Source organism: Glossina fuscipes, unplaced genomic scaffold (genome assembly GCF_014805625.2).
Source record: "Glossina fuscipes isolate IAEA_lab_2018 unplaced genomic scaffold, Yale_Gfus_2 3, whole genome shotgun sequence".
Lineage (NCBI taxonomy): Eukaryota > Metazoa > Arthropoda > Insecta > Diptera > Glossinidae > Glossina > Glossina fuscipes.
In genome coordinates, this window is record NW_023998417.1 from 2,666,185 (window position 1) to 2,688,550 (window position 22,366).

Consider the following 22,366-nt stretch of genomic DNA (forward strand, 5'->3'; position numbering starts at 1 on the left):
ACACAATGTAATTTTAGTAATGACTTAGTTTGTTTAAGTCAGCATATTTACTTGCTATATTAGACACGGACCACTGTAGAGTTAAGTCAGACTTAAGCCAAAGTTATGTCAGAGAACCATACCATTAAATAAACGTCAAAAGGTTTTTATATTAAATGTGTTTCACTACAACCTATACACAACGCTAATCCCTTTCTTCACCGCATTTTTTCCAAGTATAGCAGCTTGTTACTAAGCAGAGATCTATTATCTCTCGCATTAGACTTTCGAGTATACAGATGTACATAGGTCGCTAAACCGATTTTGTTATTATTCTTAACATTGAGTGTCAATAATCTGCATTTTAAGCATAAACATTGTCGCATACATGATGTAATCGTACAGCGATATTGATATCGACTATAAATAGCAGATACCAATAGCCTTCGATCATCAGTTTTGCTATGGCACCCAAAGGGTTAAGTTTTCTAATATTCAGACAAAACTTTCATGACCTTGCAAAAAGCGGGCTTAGCCGCTGAGTTGTTTAGCAGTTGATCCCGATTGTTTGACGCCACTAATAGGATATAAATGGTTTATTGCTTAGCTGCTATCGCTGAACAGACACTTGGACGAAAAAATGGAGCATGTTAGGGCCACGAATACTTTCTTGTAACTGACTACTTTCTGTTTTCGGGAATAAAAGTATAATCTGTGAAACCGCGATCACGAAACCCTAATTGAATTGGGAACAAAAGTCTTCCGTCTACATCACTGTGCTAGATTTTATTGCCCCCAGTCTTAGATCGTAAGGACAGCTCTCCTACAGACAAATCAAATTAAGATTATAAATAACAGCAAGTTCCGAGCATTTTTGTTTTGAATCTTCGGAGAAGGCTTGAATTTATACCTCGGCTAAAAAGCGCCGTTACTGCAAATTGCAAAATGCATTGGAAAGACATACACCAATCAATTATAGTATTTTTTTTCGAAGTTGAGGTTATTCGGAAAGTAATTCAATTATTTTCTTTAAAGTAACGATTTGTAAAAGCCTTGTCAAGTTATTTCTAATGCCTTTCCCTTTTAAAGAAGATTCTCATAGCACGTCAAGAAAGTTTTCACATTTAAAATACGAGTCTGCCTTCCATTCCATACGCAATGGCCGATCTACGTGACATAGTGTAATTATTATTTCAATATTACACCTATATACAAAAATATATATGTAAATTGCAGTTAAAGCTGTATGCTTGTAATGATATGTATGGATGCTTACTGGTACTAATTTAACCTCGCTTCAAACCTGATAGTGTCAATATATAACTAAATTATGGTATACCGTCACAGCAATTCACGTTTAGAAGGTCATATATACGACAGCTTATTGGAAAGGATAAGTAGAGAATAAATTCGTTCTGCAGATATTAAAAGCTTCGGTCTAAGCCAACTGTGGTAAGGCCAAATAGGAGTCAAATTGAAAGCTTGAAAACGTTTGCAAACAATCGCATTTCGTTTACAGTTTGTTTGTTATTTTTGTAGACATTTAGAGGGACATGACTGCTTTTAAGTGGGACATGATTGTAATCATATGGAACCCATTTTTATAAGCGATCTTCTCCTATATGTACGAATTGAGAGTACGTGCGATATTTAAAATTTCTTCAAGTCACCGACCTTTTATTTTTTAATGCTTTGTTCAAATTAGCGAACGCGATTTTGAAAACTCTTAGCAGTGTTTGTTTTTTTTTTATTTTTTTATTCGTATATGGCAATCTCGTATATGGAGCAATCTCTAAAACCAATAGTGCGCCTAATTAAAATCAGTACTTTCAGCTGTAACTTGACCGCATGTAGTTTTGCGTTTAACATATAATATGTTCATTTAATTTTTACTTAAATATTTCCATAATAGAGAATTCAAATAACTTTTCTTTAAAATAAAAATTTTTTATCAAATTGAAAGAATGAAACCATAAAATTTAAATTTAAATTCACAGCCTTTTTTTACGCTTTTAAAATGAGCTTCGTCTAGTGCTTATAATCCGAAAATTTGTAGTCATTCTTATAAAATAAAATAAAAAAAAAAAAAATAAAAAACACATTTGCTTTTATGCAAATAACCCAGAATTATACATCTCTTTGAATTTATACTCCGTACATACGAAAGGTAGGAAAATGACTTACTGAAGACACATATGTGGTAATTAACGTTGGATTTTCAATGAATGAATATTTTTCTTCTTTTCGCTTAAATAGAAGCAAATAACCAAATCTATCGTCGATAGTGGTGGTACATGCCGTAACCCATGGGTGTGCTGCCCATGGCACGTTCGGTGGCCTTTTCAATGCTGGCATGAACGCACCGATAACAGCACACATAAGCCAAACATCACTTGAAGAGTATACGACGAAATGCTCGTCGAAAGTCCTTATTGAATATAGTGTAAATGGCCGGATTCAAAGCCGAATTCATATAGCCGAGCCAAAAAGCGATAGCAAATGCTGAATCGGGTATATGACAGTGATCGCGACAAGCTGGCTTTAATATATATAGAAAAAAGAATGGCAGCCAAGACGCTATAAAAGAGCCCATTATTAAACCGAGTATGAGTGTGGCACGTTTCTCTTTCTTTCGAGCTATACGACGTTTCTCTTTTTCTGGATCTCGCGATTTTTGTACCTTAGGTATGGCAGGTTCTAGTTCAGCTTTTATAACTTCTGCGGTAGGTTTATTGGGATCTTTGACAGCATTTGCTGCTAACTTGGCTTCATTTTGGCGACGATTGTTGGCTTTACGTCCAAAAATCGGTTGGCAAAAGCGAAATTTCAATGGTTTAACTACTGCGCACCGACTTACTACTCCCGAATCTGAACTAGAAGGATCAAATTCGCTAACCAAATCAGTATCAATGCCGACCGATAATGCTCGGCAGCGGGCAACTATCGGGGAAACCTTTAACTCATTGGGTGAACTGCTGCTGGTGGTCGTTGTGATTTTGGTGACCATTAAATTACTGGTCGCGGTGGAGCTGGCGCTGGTTATTGTGACTTTACCATTATTATTGTTAAGCGTAGCCGCTGATTTACTTTTCATGCTATTATTAGCTTGCATTAAAGTCGGTACGGGAACACTTAAACCTCCTTGAGCTGTTGTTATCGTACTCACTTTAAGACTTTCTTTACAATTGGATGTACTCGGTGGCGATTGTGTCCCCGCAGCATGTGGCGTCAGGCAACTGCTATTGGGGGGATATACCAGAGGATGAGGTTCAATATCGGCAGCCTCCGATGTTGATATATCTGATGCTAAATCACAGGTAACTGTCGGTATTTGCATGGCCGTAATGCCAGCACTATTCGGTGGTGTTTCAATGGTGGCTATCTGCCGCTGTTGCTGCGACGCGGTCGCACTAGAGGATGGCATTGGTATTGTACCTTTTTTATCGCAGGTAGTAAAACTGGTAACCTGAAAGAAATGAAGAAAAAATTAATTTTCTTCAGCGAAAAATATTTTTCACACGAATAAAAATTGTTCCTTGAAAAATGTCACTTTTGCTTGCATGGAAATCTTATACATTCCGCTCTGTTCACTGCACATACTATTCGTATTCATGCCTATCTCGTACATTTTAATTGCTGTTTTATAACCAAGTGACGCAATGAATTTGCATGCTGATGTTTACATCCGTTGATATCTTAAGTAAAGGAACCTCGCTTTTGTCAGCATAACGCTTTTTCCTTTTATTTTTCTCATTCGTGCGCAAACATGGTACTATACATTAAATATTTCCCAACCGATTACCATCTTCAGTAGCACCTACTCGGCAAGTGCTATGCATGTGATTGTTAACAAGTTTCGCTTATGAATCTGTCAACAATGCCTGTTAATGTAATTGAAACTTTTCTCAATTTGTCAATCTTTTTTTTTTTATTTCGCTCCTTTTATCGTTTCATATCATATGTACATGCTTTACATGACAATATTTTTGTGCACTAATGAATTTATTTCTGATAAATGCAGTATGGTAATGGTTATGTTTCCTTTACGGAAAAATGCAAAGCCAAGACGCGCGAACGTAGCTATACAAACCATTGCAAGTTTTAAATGCTTTATTCACTAACAACTTTTTGTCTTATTGGGCTTAGTTGTCCAATAAGTTGGAAGTAAATTGTAAAGTATACTTTAGCTTTATAATTGAAGGCAATCTAGTAAACTGATATGATTCATAAATGATCTTGACTAATATAAATGGGCAGCACATTTTTCGGAACTATAAATTTATCAAATTTTGTCGAAATATCTCGAAATTATTAGAAGGACAAATGGACAAATAGGCTTAAGTAGACATAGAAAATCATTTTGAATTGAAAGAACCTCGTTCTATACACCTTTAGTGTACTTTTACCACAAGTGGTGTAGGGTATAAAGACAAGAGTTAAGTTCCATGATTGGAAGGTAAAGATATATGGGACATAGTTGTAAATAGTTTATCTCACATTCTTCGAAGTCTTTTCGTCTATTTGATTGTTAAAAACAAGACGGGATGTGCACCAAGATCATTGCTTATCAAAGCAACTCTAGCTGATAGACTGCGAGATTACAAAAACAAATTTAATCCGTTCAAAATTTAAAATAGTAGCACTTTCTAAATCGTTTTTGAAATAATGAATACTTTTGAAATGAAGTTAATCGCCTTAAGGCTGGTTTATGCTGTGGTTTAATTAACAGCCAATTAAACATAACCACACGTTCACAGTGTTGAGACGGTATATCGATTTAATGGTACAGACATATATATATGGAAATGACTTGTGACAAAACAGTTGTCGAAAATATCGAAAGCAATTAACGCGTCCGCATTACCGTTGCAATATGCAGCAGAGCCGTAACGGTAATCCTAAAATTTCTATTATCTTGCAATAATTTGCAAATTTTCACTTTATATAGAATCGAGCTTTCTAATGCGGCTTTACTTGTAATAAGTATTCATTTATGGGCGCTTCATAGTTGAAAAGGTGTTTTTACGTTTTCTAATGAAAAATGAAAGTATAGTAAAGTTTTCAATGCGTTTGCAACATGTAAAGACCTCAACAAGTAAACATATTTACATACAGAGAATCATTGAGTCTCGTCTGTTGGACTGTCCGTTTGTTTGATAATTGATCATAACCAGATGAACCTTACTGGCTACGAAGATGTCCTAAGCATCTGAAAAATAGAATATCGCTCAAGATCTCGATGCTATTTGTCCTCCTCACCTGAGAACTTCTTCTTTCTTAAGAACTGATCGTTTCGTCCTGGCCTCGAAACACTATTGTTCATAATGTGCCCTTTTGCTAGATATAAACGTTTAAATTTTGATGTAAATGTCTTCAGAGTTTATATATACAATATATGCATAAAAACTAAAAGCCATCCACAGGCATATGTTTTTTTTTTTTTTTTTTTTTTTTTTTTGGTTGGAGAGAAGGTATCCAAGATTCGGCCAAAGGCGAATGAACCCTTCCTATTTTGTTTTTTTTTCTTGAAATATGCTCCAGTTAAGTGTCGTCGTGCTGTTGCGATGGATACATTGAATTAAAACTGGTGTGCTAATCAATACATGTCCTCACACGCATATACTTGGTATACGATTGTTTGGAAATAAATGCACGATAGTAGTTTTGTAACAATTCCAATAATATTCTATTCAATTTAAAAGCTACACGCAAATATACATACATTTATCTCTTCGTGTTCGTCTTTGCAAGTTGAAAATTAATTTTCAATTTCAATTCATTATCGGGCAGACGGTACGGATACTGTTAACTAACCGAACTCCAAACCCTTGTCAACCGTTAATATATATATATATATATATATATATATATATATGTTTATCTACTATCATCAACTATACTGATGGTATTATAACTGAGGGTGTGCGCGCCGCTATCATTGCGCTCCTACCTTGCTTCAATTGAACGTCGAAAGTAGAAAGTTTTACGTTTAAAAATGTTGTTTGTGTTACATTGATTAGAACGTTTTGTCTTTCTGTCCTTACGCCTTGTTTTTTTTTTTTTTTTTTTTTTTTCCAACTTCAACTTTTCTAAACGTAAAACAAGTGGTCAGGACAAGAGCACTTGGAAATTCTCGCCAACATAACGCAATTGCAATTTAGTAGCTGTTAGAACGATGGGAATGGAAAAGGTAATGCTTTGCAGCATTTATTTCAATTGATTATAGAGTGAAAATTTAATGATGAATTCACATCTAGATTTGTTTCCTGTAATTCAAAAAAAAAAATGCCGATAGGAAGGCTCCACCTTTAACAAACTTATTAATTGCTTTAAATCGGTATTGTCAGCTTTTCTATTTTTAACATAATTACATTTATCACACATACCTGTTCGTTGTTTAATTTACGAGGATGCTTCTTGATGCCACGTCTCGCTCTCGCTTTAGCGGCAAAATAAATTCGTATATATACAAAAACCATTATACAACTGGGAATGTAAAATGAACCCAATGCTGAGTATAATACATAACCGATATCCTCGCTTAACTGTAAATATAAAGAAAAAACAAAAGCTTTCCATGTAGTTCTTGAATATAAAAAAGAATCAAAAAGATTTTCATAACAAATAAAAATGGTAGGGATTTTCAGACGTAACTGACGCGATACAACAATTTTTCAATAATTTCACTATTATTTAATTTATTCACTTACAATTAAACAGAAATTATTGATTGCCCAAAAATTTTTATTAAAAGAGAAATATAAAACAATAGTAAATAATGCATCAGAGAATTAGAGAAGGAAACAAAAGGTCTGTAATGAGTAGGTTACGAAATTTACGTGATGTAAAGTTATCTTAAAGACAATATCCTAATCAATAAGTCACGAATACATCTACGACAATATGTTAAAGAAGAAATTCAATACTATTATGTTCTCAGTACTGCCTGCCTGCTGCACATATATCAATAAATTTTAGAAATCTTATCAAAACATTGAATAAAATATATTAAAGGTTGGGATCCTTTATAGAATACTTCGTACTTTGGATAGGAAACGAATCATGACTGCCTAAAAATCGAAAATTATTATCGATTATTATCGTAAAAGTTATATTATATTACTCGTAGTTAGGTTTAAATAACTAAATAAGAAACTAAATAGTCATACTTTATAAAATTTGAGGTGGGCGCGGCTGAGAAACAAGTAAATAGAGGAATGCCACTACATACAGTAAACACAAAGCCATACGTAGTTTATTGAGTTTAGAAGGGAAACCTGTAGATGGCATATGACGTTGAATATGATTAGCAAGCAGTATTTTTTTTTTCAAGATCAATTTCAAAAATAAAATAACATAAAAATAATGAAATGAAGAATATAGTATGCCTTACTTTAAATTTGCTTTATTTAATTGCATTTATTAACGTCTCAAAAGAAAGTGTAATAACAAAAAGCTCTTACAATAGAAAAAAGAAGGTAACCAGTTTAGCTTTACCATTGTTTGCTCCATTCGCTAATCATTGAAAAGAGATGATGTAAAATGTGCATTTTAAAAAGGCAATCAAAGTTTATAAAATAAACTTTGCCCTTTAAAATGAATTCTGAAAAACGAAGTCAACGAATAGGAAAATGCTTTAAAAACAATAAAACGAACAAATTACTTTTATAGTTATTTCTTAGTATTGGAACGATAATAAGTCATAAATAACATAAAGAATAAATTTATTATAAATTAAAAATAAAAAATAGAAATGAACTACTAATAAGTTTTTAATAAAATAATTTATGCTTTTTGTCATGTTTACCATAGTAGAAAAGTGTTAGTTATACAACTACTAGAACATAAGATCAAAGTGACAGCGTTTGTCATTACTCTTTACATTATAAATTAATATTGTGTGGATAGTTTAAGCACAAAAAAAGAAAAAAAAAGGTGCAGAAGAATTTGCTATTAGTAATTTACGGATATATATTATCTCGTTCCTTGATTTTATTGAATTTTTGCCAAAAAAAAAAAACCTTTTTCTCACTTGGTTTCTTGGTTTTCTTATATTAAAACAAGTTTATAGCTTTGGTCATAAATTTTATTTTATTTATTGCATTATATTGATGCTATCTTACGCTTAGCTTTTCGCATTTTATTCTCCAAGTCCTTTCATGTAATATATCGATCGATATGGTGACCGAAAAAGTAATCCGCCACATCGTTAAGCCCATCATATTTTAAATGAGGATTAAGAGGCTAAGCTCGTCGCATTTTATGTTTCAAGTCGTTTCATATAATATAACGAAGATATTCTGATGAAAAAATTAATTACTTGTAATTTTGTGTGGGCATAGTCCATGTTTTCCATTTTTTCACATAGCAGAATTTTCCATAAAATGAATGCAGAAATTTTCAGCCATCTACTAGTGATAAGCAAAAATCCACAAATTTTTAGTTAGATAAACGCAGTTGTTTTTATTTTTATTGCGGGCGTGTGTTCTAACCAATGTCAATTTGAACATGGTATCTTCATTTTCGCGACCAGGACTGTGTGAAAAACACACACTACGCGCACGCACTTAGCTTAATCGATTTAGACTTTTACGCTGTTTATATGTTTCATAGGGTCTCTCAAACTTGCGTTTGGGTGCTGCAAACCTTATGATAAGACGTATATGCACTTATCCTTGGTTGGTCGGGTATAAAAAAGAACATAATTATAGAACGAAATTTATTTAAAGTAATGTCAGGACATGGAATGTAATAATAGTGCTACTGTTATTTGCCCGACGGAAGATGAATTTCATATCGAAAGTATTACGAACTGCTTGAGGCTAGAGCAATGCTTGGGCGGCCAAGGAGGCATGAACTTTGCAGTAAGACTTGAAAATGCTTACAAGAAAAAAAAAAAAAAAAACAAGAAGAAATTTATGGTTTTTTTTATACTTCAACTATTATATATCGGTGGTAGATAATTTCGTTCTTCAAACTGCAATGTCTGTGTAACGTCATTGGTGGCGGACCGCGTCTTTCTTACTACTTATTTAACTCTATTTATTCTCTTAAAGCAAATGCTTCCAAATAAATATAAAGCTGTATAACGAGAAAGAAAGTAACCCTTACTTTTGAAGTCATCTAGGAGTTAGGAGAGGTTTTCAGTAACTATGCTATTCATTTGCATTTAACAGATGTCTGCACCTGTAGTTTATCATACATAAAAAGTCTAGCCAAACGTACATACTTTACACTACGCTCTCTATACTCTCATAAAAATTTTACTTTTTCTGAGAAATCTTGAATTATTATGAAAACTAACCGATTTTCTAAGAAATCAAAAGAAAGGGAAAACCAAGAATACATTCATAAAGCTTTATCTGGGGCATGCAACTGGCAGCTGGCAGTTGGCCAAAAGATTAACAACAATTAGCAGAACGTTAAGTGGACAGAGGGATTTAGGAATACTGGCAACTTGTTTGTAGTCTTAAAGGTAGTGGCCGATTGTAATGATAATTAAGTCGACATATTTTTTTTTTATGAATTTGTGTTCCATGGAGGCTACAAAGAAATTATTTAGAAAATTTACGTCTTTCTTGTAAGTGTTCCCGGTCGTTTGCTTCTTACACAGACAAAGAAAGTTGGTATTATTTTTCGCCAATATCGAAATTAATTATTGGAAAATAACGAAAAATCTCATGCGACATATTTCCATTTTCCCTCTTACTTGTTTTCCCTAATAACAAGCAACTAAATGGGTGATAAAGGCGAAAAGGCAAGCGATTGTATGTTCAATGGTAATTGAACTTGAACGCACAGCCTGATTAAAAGCACACAAATATTTTATGAGTTTTCTAAAGCAAATTTATGGTTATTACATGCAAAATGAGAAAACTAATATTCTTCCAAAGGAAAGTCATTTATAATAAATTGGAAAGATTTAAGTCTCAGTCTCAGCTTATGAAATTGTGGTCAGTGCAAAATGTTCGCCCAAAAGTATGCAATAAAAATTTTCTATTCAACTCTTAAAATTATGTTTTTAATGTTACTCAGCGGTTAATAAGATGATATATTAGTAAATAATTTTAAATTCCTTATCATAATCAGCATTTCAAGAATATATAGAATATTAATTATATAAATATATTTACAAAATGAATAAAATTCTTTATATTCCAAATATATTATAGAAAATTTTATTGCATATAAATCTTCATTGCACATAAAAACAAACAATCGCTGGTGCATCGTGATAAGAGAATTTCATAAGTGAATATATTTTATGCTTTCTTTCTTCTTTAATATCAAATATTTATTAACCAAACAAAAAAAAAAAAATAAGAAAAAAAAGTATTTCTCATCTATACTCTGGTTAAAGATTAAATTAAATTAAATTAAAAATTTTTCTAATATAAAAAAAAAAAGAAAAAATTTATTAAACTAAAATTTTTTATTTACATATGTTTTTCTTTTACTTGAAGCGTTTCGTAATCTCACATAAATAACCTCAAAGGTGTGCGTGACTTTTTGTTATAAAGAAATATATAACAAAAAAAAAAAAAAAAAAAAAAATAAAAATAAAAATAATAATAATGTTTTTCTTTTTTGTTGTACAACTTTTTAAATTGTAATACATTTATGTAGGAACAAAGTTACGAGTGTATGTGTGTTTAGGCATATTTAGAAAGCATTTATAATACAATGTTCTAGTTTAGGTTTAATTGGCCATTAGAATAAAAACATTTAAGATAAAGAGGAATAAAAAATAAGAAAGAAAAAAAAAAAAATCTAGAACACTTACATTTATTATTTTTAATATTTGCATTTTTTGTTTGCTTGTTAATTTTTGTTTTTATTATTGTTGCGTTTTTGTTTTTGTTTTTTTTTTGTTTTCTTCTAACCCTTCCATCTATATCATCACGTATACAATGGCTTGGCTTTGGGGCATTGTTGTTCAACCCAAATCTTTTTTTTTTTTTTTATATGCAAAATTTAACATGTTTTCTTAGAACATTTTATTTCCTTTTCCACTTTTGTTGTTTTCATTTTCTATGTCCGTTCTAATAATTGTTATAATTCTGTTTTGATTTTTGCTGCTGTTGTTGTTATTGTTATTGTTGTTACTATTTATATATCGTTGTTGCTTTTCTTATTATTATTGCTGCTATCCTTCTTATTTGCTGAACTTTTAACTCTGTTATTACATTTCGTTTCACATAAATTCATTTCTACTGTTCCGGTATATATATGCATATATATATAAATAAATATGTATGCGTGTGTTTATGTATTTCTTTGTTCATCTTATTGTCTGTTTTATGTTTTCTTGTTCGGTTTTTATATGCTATAAATTAAGTTGTCCCTAACACAACAACTAAAACAAGAACAACGACAACACCAGCACCAGCCAGCAATATCAACACCAACAACAATAGCAAAAATAAAATATGTACCTTTTAATTGTGTTTAAATTGTAAAATTTATAGGCTAAGCAACAGTTTGTATACAATTTAATATGTAAAACGTACTGTACGAGTAGATGATCGTTTTTGATAATTTGCATAAAATTTTTCTTGCGTGTATACTCTGCTTTGCTCTGGAGTATAATTTTAAAAGTTAGGTGTTTTCTTCCGGTAATTTTTAGGTGGGTTGTTTGTAAATTGTGTTTCTTTTGTTAAGGCCCGTTTTGTTTCTCGTTTATTCGATATGCTTTTTATATTCCACTTTAAAGTCTTACTTAATGTACAAAACTTTCTTTCTTTTTTTTTTATTTATTTATTTATTTTTTTTTTCTTTTTAATCAAGCAGTTATGTACTTTTCCATTCGCAGAACTTTAAAGTATGATGGCTTCAAAGAAATTTTGATTTTTTGCTGCTGAAAGTAAGCAGTAAATCAAACTTTTTTCCTGCTTAAGTCCATAATAATTAATATAAAAAGATTAAGTTTTCATTCAGTTTGTCGTCAATCAATTCCCTTAACAGGATTTCAAATGATTGCAAAATCTTTGGAACAATGAATCCCACCCAGACTTATTGCAAACCAAAAACCGCTGCAAAAGCATTAAATTTCTGATTATTCTTTAATTAAGGCAATAAGTTAATGACTTAAGTTGAAAAGCTAAGATGAAAGGCATTCTACCCATTTACTTAAAGGAAAATGCAATGAGTTGGATTTATTTTTTTATTTTGAAACCTCAACCGAGATGGCTTAATTAACGTTCACTGTCATATTCTCTTCAATTGTGGCACTATTTGAATTTATAGTTTGTAAGATAAGAAATAAGAACTAATAACTGGATAAAGGGATTTTGGGATACCATCTAAGACGTAGCAAATTACCCTTAACAGGTTACCATAATCATTAAGAGCATTTATATTATATTTCCCGGTAGATGACTGCGTAAAACAGTGAATTTAGTTCGGATATTAATAATAATAATCGTTTCAATTGTAATACCAATAGTATGCAACATAGCATAGCTTCGTCCGGAATAATATCCTAAATGCATATTTATTGCGAACTTTGTTTAAAAAGTACTATTTTTCACTAAGAAAAACATTTTTTTTTAATTATTTAAAGCTCCTTTCTCTTAGTATTTATGCACTCAAAGCAAATCTGTTCGAAGAAAATTCAAATAATTTTACTAATTAAGAATTTCATTTTGTTGTTTGTTTAACAAAATCAATCCTTTCAAGTCAAAAAATGTGATACGTTCTGTTGGAATGTAAACTTGCATTATCCATACCCATTGAAATAAGAGAAATACATTAAATGAGATATGCTTTGATAGTTGAGATGATTTACTTACTTAATATGATCTCTTCCGATGTAGTTTCATTTAAAAACCTAACTAAGTGCCGACGTATATTAGCAACAATTACATTTATCTTTTTTTTTTTTTTGTTCTAATCCTTTCCATTTTACCCCAAACCAATGGTCTCCTATAGTTGTGAATAGCCAGAAGCTAGAATTACATGTGCACTTCGCTTATGTGTCCTCATAACATATAATAACTGGGTAACGTTAACATGACGTTTTAAGTAGCTAAGCAGTTTTTGTTACTCTACAGCGCAGTGGATGAGAGTTGGAACAATCGACGTTTCAAGCTCAGTGTAGTTTGACAATAAAAGTGTAACACTTATCGATTTTGTACGTAGTACTAGGCCGCGGCTACTCTCCTATCGTTTTGTCTTTTTCCATTCTTTCTGACCATCTCCATTTTACACGTATAGGGTATATGCACTAAATGATTGATCATATAAAAAACAAAACAAATAAATCCAAAAAAATTTCCCTTTAAATAATTCTTTTTTAAAATAGCGACAAGTGTTTTGTAAAAAGTGGTTTTTCCACTTTTCCTATTTCGCATAAATGACTTGTTTCCAGGATATCATCAAATTTATTCTAAGAAAATTTTTATTTTTCTTTACTGTAAGAGTTTAAAGGGAAAAGGTTAACCTTGACCTGCAGGAATACTAATTAGAGAGAAAATAGGAAACAGGAAAGATAATTAGAGAAAAACTTGACGAAAATAATAAGCCCTACATTAGTCTCACGTTATGCCTAATTTTGTTTCACCACTATATCGAAACAACTTTAAGGAAATCAAGATCAAAACATTTGCAAGAATGGTCTTTGGTCGCAGTAGTGCAAAGCAACAACGCATTCTTTCAAAATGAAATCATTCAATTTGCAATTGTGGACAACCAATTGCAATCAAACATGTACTTTCTAGATTGGAAAACCTCTCCGATATTTAAAGACTCGTTTTCGGAGCATCTAACCCTATGGGCATATGAAAAGTAACATGCACGGAGAACATCGTATTACTAAAGTATTTAATTTTACTCAAAAAAAAAAAAAAAAAACTATCCGATAGTCTTAGTCTCTTCTCCTTAGTTGCTCTCATCCAGCTTTCAGTTCTAGAATTTATTTCTTTAGTTGATGTAATGATTCGAAACTGTATTCTAAACATTGAGCTCTTTGACGATGTTGCTGCTATACGTATCCTTTTTTTATACATGTATAATTTATTGCTCATTTTACTTTTAAATGTAGGTCTCAGTGCAAGTTAAGTGTACTTTTTATAGTTTATGCTTTAAATCTATATCGCTTTATATGTTTTTAAAGAATTTCGAAATGAATTTCTACCATATTATCGCAAAGGAAAGAAAGGTTTCCTTTTTTTTTATTTTTTTCAAACACGTGCAATAAAAAGAGATAATTGAAAAGGAATTTTAAATAGAGAAAAAAATAACATTTTCTAACGTTGTTGCGCTTTATTTGCATACACGCATGTACATGACATAACAGTAAATGTAGTCTCTTTTTATGTTTGTTTAACGGATATTCTTTGTAAACGTTGCCTAGTCTTTCCTTTTACTACTGCAATAATACCCGGGCTTAAAAATGACTTTAAACACAAACTGAACTGTATTTTTATAATAAAATTTTTTCAAAAAGTTATTATGTTAGAATATCCGACTTAATTAATAAATGTATTTTTGTCTTGGGAATGGGAATAAGTTTTTGCGGATTTTTTATTAAAATGTAATATATACTGAAAAAAAAAAAAAATAAATCCATTACCACAAGATATTTTATAAAAACTATTATCTATCGCTAACCCGTTGCTTCTTCGTCATATATGTAAGGCAGACTACGAATGCTGTGCTGAAAGCAGTATGGCAGTACCGGAAGTCCTTGTCGAACAGAAACAAAGCCACCGATTGAAAAGAATGTTAATCAGAAGGAGTAATGCCTATTAATAATAGCGGAGGTGTTTGCAAATATTCGAGAATAGTACCACTACTTTTTCCTACTTTTAAGATATGGGGCCGAGTTACTCCGTCAGGAAAAATCAGGATATCATGACTTTTGATGTATTATTGCAGCGATTTTTGTGCCAATTGTATCAGTTGTTGTTGATAGCTTTTCCTACTGATACTTTCGTACCCAGCTGAGTCGTCCAAATGGGATTTAGCTTCATAACCGCGTAGTCTGCACGACGATTAGTTAGCAGACTTTGGACGCGTCCTGTAGTGCTGTCGCTCCACCATAACCCTTTTGCTTATCCTCAAGCATTATTTTTGTATTCTAAGCATTCATTATACAGTCATTGGGCTTAAGCATTCTTCTCATTTTACGAACATAAATATTTTTATTTTAGTAGAGTAAACCTTTCTATTTTTCTAGCATAAGCATTTTTTCACATTTAACATTTTGTCAACATAAGCATATTATTAAATTTATGGTACTATATAAGAACGAGATCAATCATAAAGATCAACTTATTATTCACATTGCGATTCAACAACCAAGACGAATGCAACAATCTTGCCTTCTTGTCTTCAAAATACACAGCCAGGCACTCGGCGACTTTATTCCCGTCAGCAACTTTACGTTTTGCGCGAATGGGCAAACTTGAAGACATTGAAATAGAAAGTAGAAATACCCTGGAAATATTTCTTTCAGTTTGTCCATTTAGTTGCTGCATCTTTTTAATTTAGCAAAAAATACCATGTGCCGCGCAAATGATACATAACTAGATCTATCCAGAGATTCCAAAAACTTGACTCCGTACACTCTCCGCGATTAATTCGATTCTGACATAAAGCTTAAAAATAATACACTCATACGGATAAGTGAAAATTTTAATTACCACCTTTTATAGCTTTGGTTATGGCCAAACTCGTAGAAGAGCAACAACTTATTTAATGTCCGAATACATTTTGTAGATATTAGACTCCATTTTTTTTTTTTTTTGCATAAATTTGCCCACGGCTACATAAGGAACCGCAAAGCATATTTTCAATATTGACGAAATGTTAAGACTTAACTAAAAATGCTACGAATTCATTATAGGTTGCAAGGGTAAATTTAGGCGACTACAGAACAGTCAATTACAATTCATATATAATGGACCCTATGAAGAAAAGCAATTCTAACATAGGAAACTTAATTATTTTCCTCCATAGCAATGCGAGATCTGCGAATTCGCTTTTTAAAGTATTTATAAAAATAGTTGTAAAAAGGGAAGTCGAAAAAACTAATGCTTTACTTACCGATGCAAAAGGGAAAATTTAATATTTTGTCAATTTTTCACTTTATCCTAAATAAATGAGTGAATGGCTTACTGTAACTGTAAGTAGAGTTTCGTGTTATTATAATTTTGTTTACAACCCTTACGGTAATACGTTGAGCATAATGAAAGTTACATCAACGATAGCAAGTATGTCTGTAAATCTCTATAAACTCTTTTATGAATTTCTATATGTTTTTCCTATGTACGTGGCTTGTAAATCCAATGAAAATTATAGCCTCTATACAATGTTATGCTTTCATGCTTTGATTGCTTTTCTTCCGCTTTTCTACTTTTCGCACTGTTTTAATGCATTTGTATACACTTAAAAAAACTAAAAATTTGTTTGTATAAATATACATGTGTGCGCACGCGCTTGTACATATAGAGGCCATAACAGGAAATGCAATCACTCTTGTAAAGGAAATAAAATGAGTTTCACTCCTTTCTTTTTTCGCTATGTTTTTGTTATTGCGGGAGTTTACTGTATAATTTGATAAAATATGCGGTATGTTTTTAGGCGTTCACACAAGTTTTATTTTCTATAACCATTAAAGGTTCGCTTCTTTTTTTTTTCATAAATTTAGCGTAACATACATAAAAACCCAGTTTACACTTTTGCCTTTAATGAATGATGAGCGTTATTATTGTTGTTTTTGTATTTACTCAGCTATAGTTATTTTCATTGAAAAGCATATAAAATAAAGCAGAAAAAAGGTGTTACATTCATTTTTATGAAAAGACCTAGAAAGCTTGAGGGATTTACATGGCGGCACACTATGATATTTACTTGATTTGCTTTCAAAAAATAAGAATAATGCTTTTATACCCTCCATTCCCATCAAGTTCGGGAATGATTTCACCATATATGCGCCTGTCTGACTATCCGTCTGCCGATTTGCGCCAGTCTGTTTGCCTGTCCGTTCTTATGTGAAATGCTTATGGTAAGAAGCAAGCAGGCTATAACAGACATATGATAAAAATTTCCACTTATATCCTAGAAAAGTAGATAAGTAGTGAAAATTGCGTATTTTTTGCAGACTTTTTTTATACTTCTTATTATAGCCACCGCAATACGATTTGGGTATACTTTTTTCGGTTTTTTTTTTTTTTTTGTAATATATCCAACACCCAAAAGGAAGTTTAAGAGACCCTATAAGGTGTATATATATATATATATATATATAAAGCGGATTAATTCTAAAATGAATGTTGTGGACATCGCGATTAATTTTTTCTCAATAATATTATCGATGTGGGTATCAAATGAAAGAATTTGGAGACTAGAATGCATAAAGCAAGGTGGTGGTGGGTATGCAAAATTCGCCTCCGCCGAATATAAATTTCTTATTTGTTTTTTTTTTTCTTTTTTTTAAACTTTTTTTTATTGGCTTTTGAAAGGTTGGACTGAAGATTTTTCTTTATTGCTTTTTCTTTCACAAATTTTATTACAAATTTTTATAGAATTGTTGGAGTCAGCATATTTTACGAAAGGTTAGCTTTTTTTTTTTTTGTGAGTTAAAACAGTTATATGATCATAGAGGTAGCGACATTTGCTTATGATAAAACGTTTGAACTTTCCAAGTGTGAAAAATTAGGTTGAATGTCGTTTTGCCAGTGAGCGACTCCTTATCCAGAGAGAATTGAAATTATTATTCATAATTGTAGGAGTCAATACCGTAAGCATAGGTGAATTGTTCACATACCATTTAAATAGAGGCGTAAGTCTAGCCCTAGTACCAAGAAGGACTTCATTTTGTGTAAGATAAACATAGGTTATTAAAAACACCAGATTTCATACTGAAAATTTTTCTGGCCGGGATGTTTTTTGCGCAGCCAGTTTTAGTGATATAAATTATTTGATATGCTGAGAGAGTCTAGGAATGCGTGCGATATCGCCAAAGACGAAACGCACCGTTTGGAAAAATCTGACGCGAAAAAATATGCTCTTACTGAATTAGAAGGCCTTGGCGATCCCCTATATCAAAAATGTTGTTTTGTTACGTCAGTTGGGCTGTATGCTGATAAAAGCCTCGAAGATTAAAATAAATAAAGCGGAAATTATTAAAAAAGCAAATAAGAAAATTCAATTTAGTAGTGAGAAAAGATTTTGCAGCCACTACTTCTATTCTGACAAAAAAACGCAACTGTAATCCTTGATGTCTTTCAAAACAGATATATGCTTAGTTTATGGTATAGTTTAGGCGTATCCTTACAGGAACTTCCTCCATGGATGTCGAGGGAAAAGAAGCTTAGAAGATTATTACGATTGGATGACGCACAGAGGGAGAGACGATCAAGGCCACATGACTAAATAAATTCAGAATTTGATACTAATCAAAAATGACTACATTTGAAAGCTTCCTTAACATTTGTTTAAGGACGTTGCGAATATTTCGACAAAATGAGAATATTTCGAGGGCATAATTAGAAAACTTCAGTTAGTAGCATAACCGGGGATCTATGACTGAGATATGCTTTGATATTTTCTATAGTCATAAAGCAGTGACGATCCGCGCATTGCTGACAATTGATAGTGGGTAGTGCAAAACTGCTTCTCCACCTATTGCTATATTTCTTCGGTTGTTGCCTGAACCCGCCTATATACACTATCATATATTCAACTCTCAAAAAAAGATATGATATTATTTTTACTTTTGCAGTTTAAGCTCAAAATTTATTGATTATATATAATTTTTTTTTTTTTGTTTCTGCTTAGTAAGAAATCAACAATTAGCCTGGTTCGCCTTCTTTATTGATTGCTAACTAAATTACGAATAACTAAATATATTGCCAATCGATTTAATCCTATAGAATTGAGCGAACAAGTCAATCAGAGATTTGGTAAACATGATAATAAAAATAAAAAAATAAACTGAATAAATTTCAAAGAAAAACCGAAATGCAATTGTGGCAGAACACAAAAAAATTTGAATATAGTGATTTTGGATGTGGTAGTGTAGAGTAGAACCTAAGCAAGCAGTAAAGCCGCAAAAATCAAATGAAATGAACGAAATTTATTAAGCTGGAAAAAAAAAAAAAACAGCAGCAGCTTTATAATCCATATGTAAGAAAAATCTTATGTAAAAATGCATACGTGATTTTATTTTTTTTTATATAGTGCGATGATATAGCTGGTTGCTTGGTTATGGCTAAGAGCAACAAGACAAGAGTGTGAATTAGTAAGGAGTAAGAAAACTAAGTTTGCTTTTAAACGAATCTTGGATATCTATGCACAGAAATTGAAAAATAACTTCTTTTTATACCGTGCATTTCTTACGGTATATAGGGTATATCAAGTTCGTTGGGATGTATACAATGTCCATAAAGACTTAGTGTAGACTCACATTTTGTTATACCGATCGAAGCTTGTCTGTCTATCTGTCCATCTGATGTCTGCCCATGTATTTTTTTCTTTAGTCAATTTTTTTTTTTTTTTTGTAAATGTTTGTGCACTTTATGTTTTTTGTCCTTATGTCTCCGAATTTTTGCGATCAGAACTTAGTCACAAAATTAATTTGACATTTGCATATGATTGCTCTCTATGATCGCTCGCGTAAAGAATAACTCTATTAGTATATGCCCGTACTTTGGTAAATAGCGGACAGCCCTCATGAAATCGTTATATTATTTTACATTGAAAGAATAGCGTAACATTTTCACAGAAGCCTAAGCATTCGCTGTCTGTCTTCCATTTCAATACATGGAAAGAGTAATTTTTTTTTTTTGCTTTTTTTTTTGCTTTTCTAAACAGCACGTTCCTTGTTATAGACTTTAAAGGGTTTTTACTTGTTTTAAAAAAACTTTAGAAAAGAAGAAGAATTAAAGCCAGTGCATTTTCCCGCTTACAACAGCCTCCCACTAAATGTGAAAAAATAAACTTAAAAAAAAAAAAACAATTTAAGATAGAGCACGTTTTGGACATAAATTGCAATATCCACTTTGTCAAAGCCCGAAACTGTTCTCATAAAGAAAAGTTTTGGAAGAATTTTAACAAGAAATTAAATTAAGATAGATATAGTAGAAAACAATATATATGCATAAGAAATGTTGTAACTTTTACTGCCTGAAGATATATGAAAAAGTTTTGTCTATTCTATAAATGATTATTTATTTATTTTTTTTTTAAACTTAAACTAAGTACATGTTTTTAACAAAAATGAAAATTTTCTTTTATATAAATAGTTTTTTGCAAAAAAATTTTAAACAACAAAATCCTCTTATTATGAAGTTAATATATCTGCTACTTAGGAGTTTCTTTACGAAATAATTCTAATGCTGAAGGTAAGGAAAATTTTCTTCTTTGGAGATATATAACAGCATAGCATTGTAAATCGGTTTAGATGTGACCGAGCGATGGTTGGAATTGTATAGGGTTGTAAGACAAATCAAAATTGTTTTCAAAGCATTCTTAGTTAGTTGAAAAAGCTTTGATATTAAAATGTAAAGGAGAGTAAATCCGAACTGTCTTTTAAAGAATTGAAAACGTGGTCCTCTTTATAATTTTTTATATTATCGTAGATTTTGATTACTAGAGTAATCTATGCGCAAGCACTTCTAATATTTGAATAAACTCTGAACACAATAGCTTAACTTTTGCGGACAGAACAATGTTTACAAGAGACATTAGAAAGACGGACAGATGAACATGCTTAAATCGATTCAGAATTTGATGATGCGAACTCTGAAGTTTCGTTCGGGGTGCTGCTGCAAACAAATACATTATTCAGCCTTCGGCGATGGAAACCGTAAACTAATACTACTCCTTGATGGACATCAGTTTCGAATTCAGAGCTTAAGCTGATTATTGTACTCATCTATATGCCGCGTTCTTAGTGCTATCTCTTGTAGAAGAGGTTGCGCCATTTTTGCTTTTCATTTCACTTTAATGTTTAATAGGGAAATTTATGTTTTGCATTTAAACAATCTCAGGTGTTTCTCTACAAATATTAAAGGCATATATTAAAACTGCTAATGTGTGCTCAGTCCTTATAGCGAACCAGAAACGCAAAAAAACGGAAATCTACCCTACTATATAAAAGGAAAAACAAAAAAATCCTCCTAAAAAGTGCAACAGTTGAATATAAAAATGTAACGTACATGTACACGCCTTCACATAATAGTTTCACTCATAAACCCAACTGCTTGCATAAACATAATAACAATGAAAAAAAATATACAGTGAAAAATAGAAGGCAAGTGTGGAAATGTACGTTTGCTTAAAACGAATCTTGGATATCTACTACCTAATAAGTAAATCTATAAAAATCGCTTATAACTTTGTTGACAATGCATGTTAGTGAGTGCAGAGAGACAATTTTCGTTCAAAAATTAATGCTACTAACGATCACATTTTGCGATTGGTTGGCAGAGTAAATTGATGGATTATTAAAAGGACATGAGGAAGGAAACAAACTTAAACATTTTTATGAAATTTGTTGCAAAAGCATATTCAGCTTTAAATGAATTTTTGTCTTTGATCCATCCAAACATCTAAACTGATATTTTAGATAGATTGAAACTTCAAGCTGATCAGGTATTTGCAAAGTAGTTTATAAGATCCATGGACGTTCCAAACGAAACAGTAAAATGTATGCACTTACATTTCCAGCTCATAGTATAAAAATGTACAAAATTAAGCTTAGCGAAGCGAGCAAATAGTGGCAAAGAGGACAAAGTTTCACAGAGTAAAGAAAACACCATAGAAAGTGCGAAGCAAAAGGTGAAAGTATGTGATTGTAGCAGAGTTCAACTAATGAAGAAACAACCAAAATACACATGTTGTCTATTCTTATGTTGTTTTGTAGGTTTTCATATTTGATAATTACCCGTACATAACTCGTACAATTCTACTTTAAATAAGTGAGAAAGTTATATTCGGCTGAAGCCGAATTTCGCGTACCAGCCACCATTAAAATCTTTCTTTTCCTTATTGTCACAAAAAAATTGAATAGGATAAAATATTTTTTATTATTATTATTATTATTTTAGAAAAATTGCTCACTAAACTTTAATGTTTGCAAGTGCATTAATGCCTTGATGCGCGGAAAACAATTACGAGATTTCTGATCCACAGGCTTCAGAGGTCTCTATATCTGCCAATGCCAGACAGTCGATAATGAGTTTTTTTTATTAATTTTTTTGCAATTGGGTTGAGTTCTTTCTATCATAACTCATTTTTTTTTTTTTTTTTTATGTTAAGGTTATGAAAAAACCGGCAACATCCCATTGCATTTGATGTGCATCCATGTGTTTATTACATCAATCAATACAGAATCATTTTCAGAATCCATTTAAGCAACTCTCTCACTCTCTCTTTCTCT

The 22,366-nt window shown here is 31.6% G+C and overlaps 1 protein-coding gene across 1 annotated transcript in view; it reads right to left on the bottom strand.

Moving 5' to 3' along the window:
• Positions 1-1,931: 1,931 nt before the first annotated feature.
• The window catches only part of LOC119634981 (alpha-2Db adrenergic receptor), a 67,315-nt gene continuing 46,880 nt past the window's right edge, over positions 1,932-22,366 (bottom strand). Inside the window, exons 2-3 of the mRNA XM_038029461.1 lie at positions 6,366-6,524; positions 1,932-3,445 (exon numbers count right to left, since the gene is read on the bottom strand). Coding sequence (XP_037885389.1) covers positions 2,369-3,445; positions 6,366-6,524 — 1,236 coding nt within the window. The 3' untranslated portion in view covers positions 1,932-2,368. The remainder of the gene's footprint in view (positions 3,446-6,365; positions 6,525-22,366) is intronic.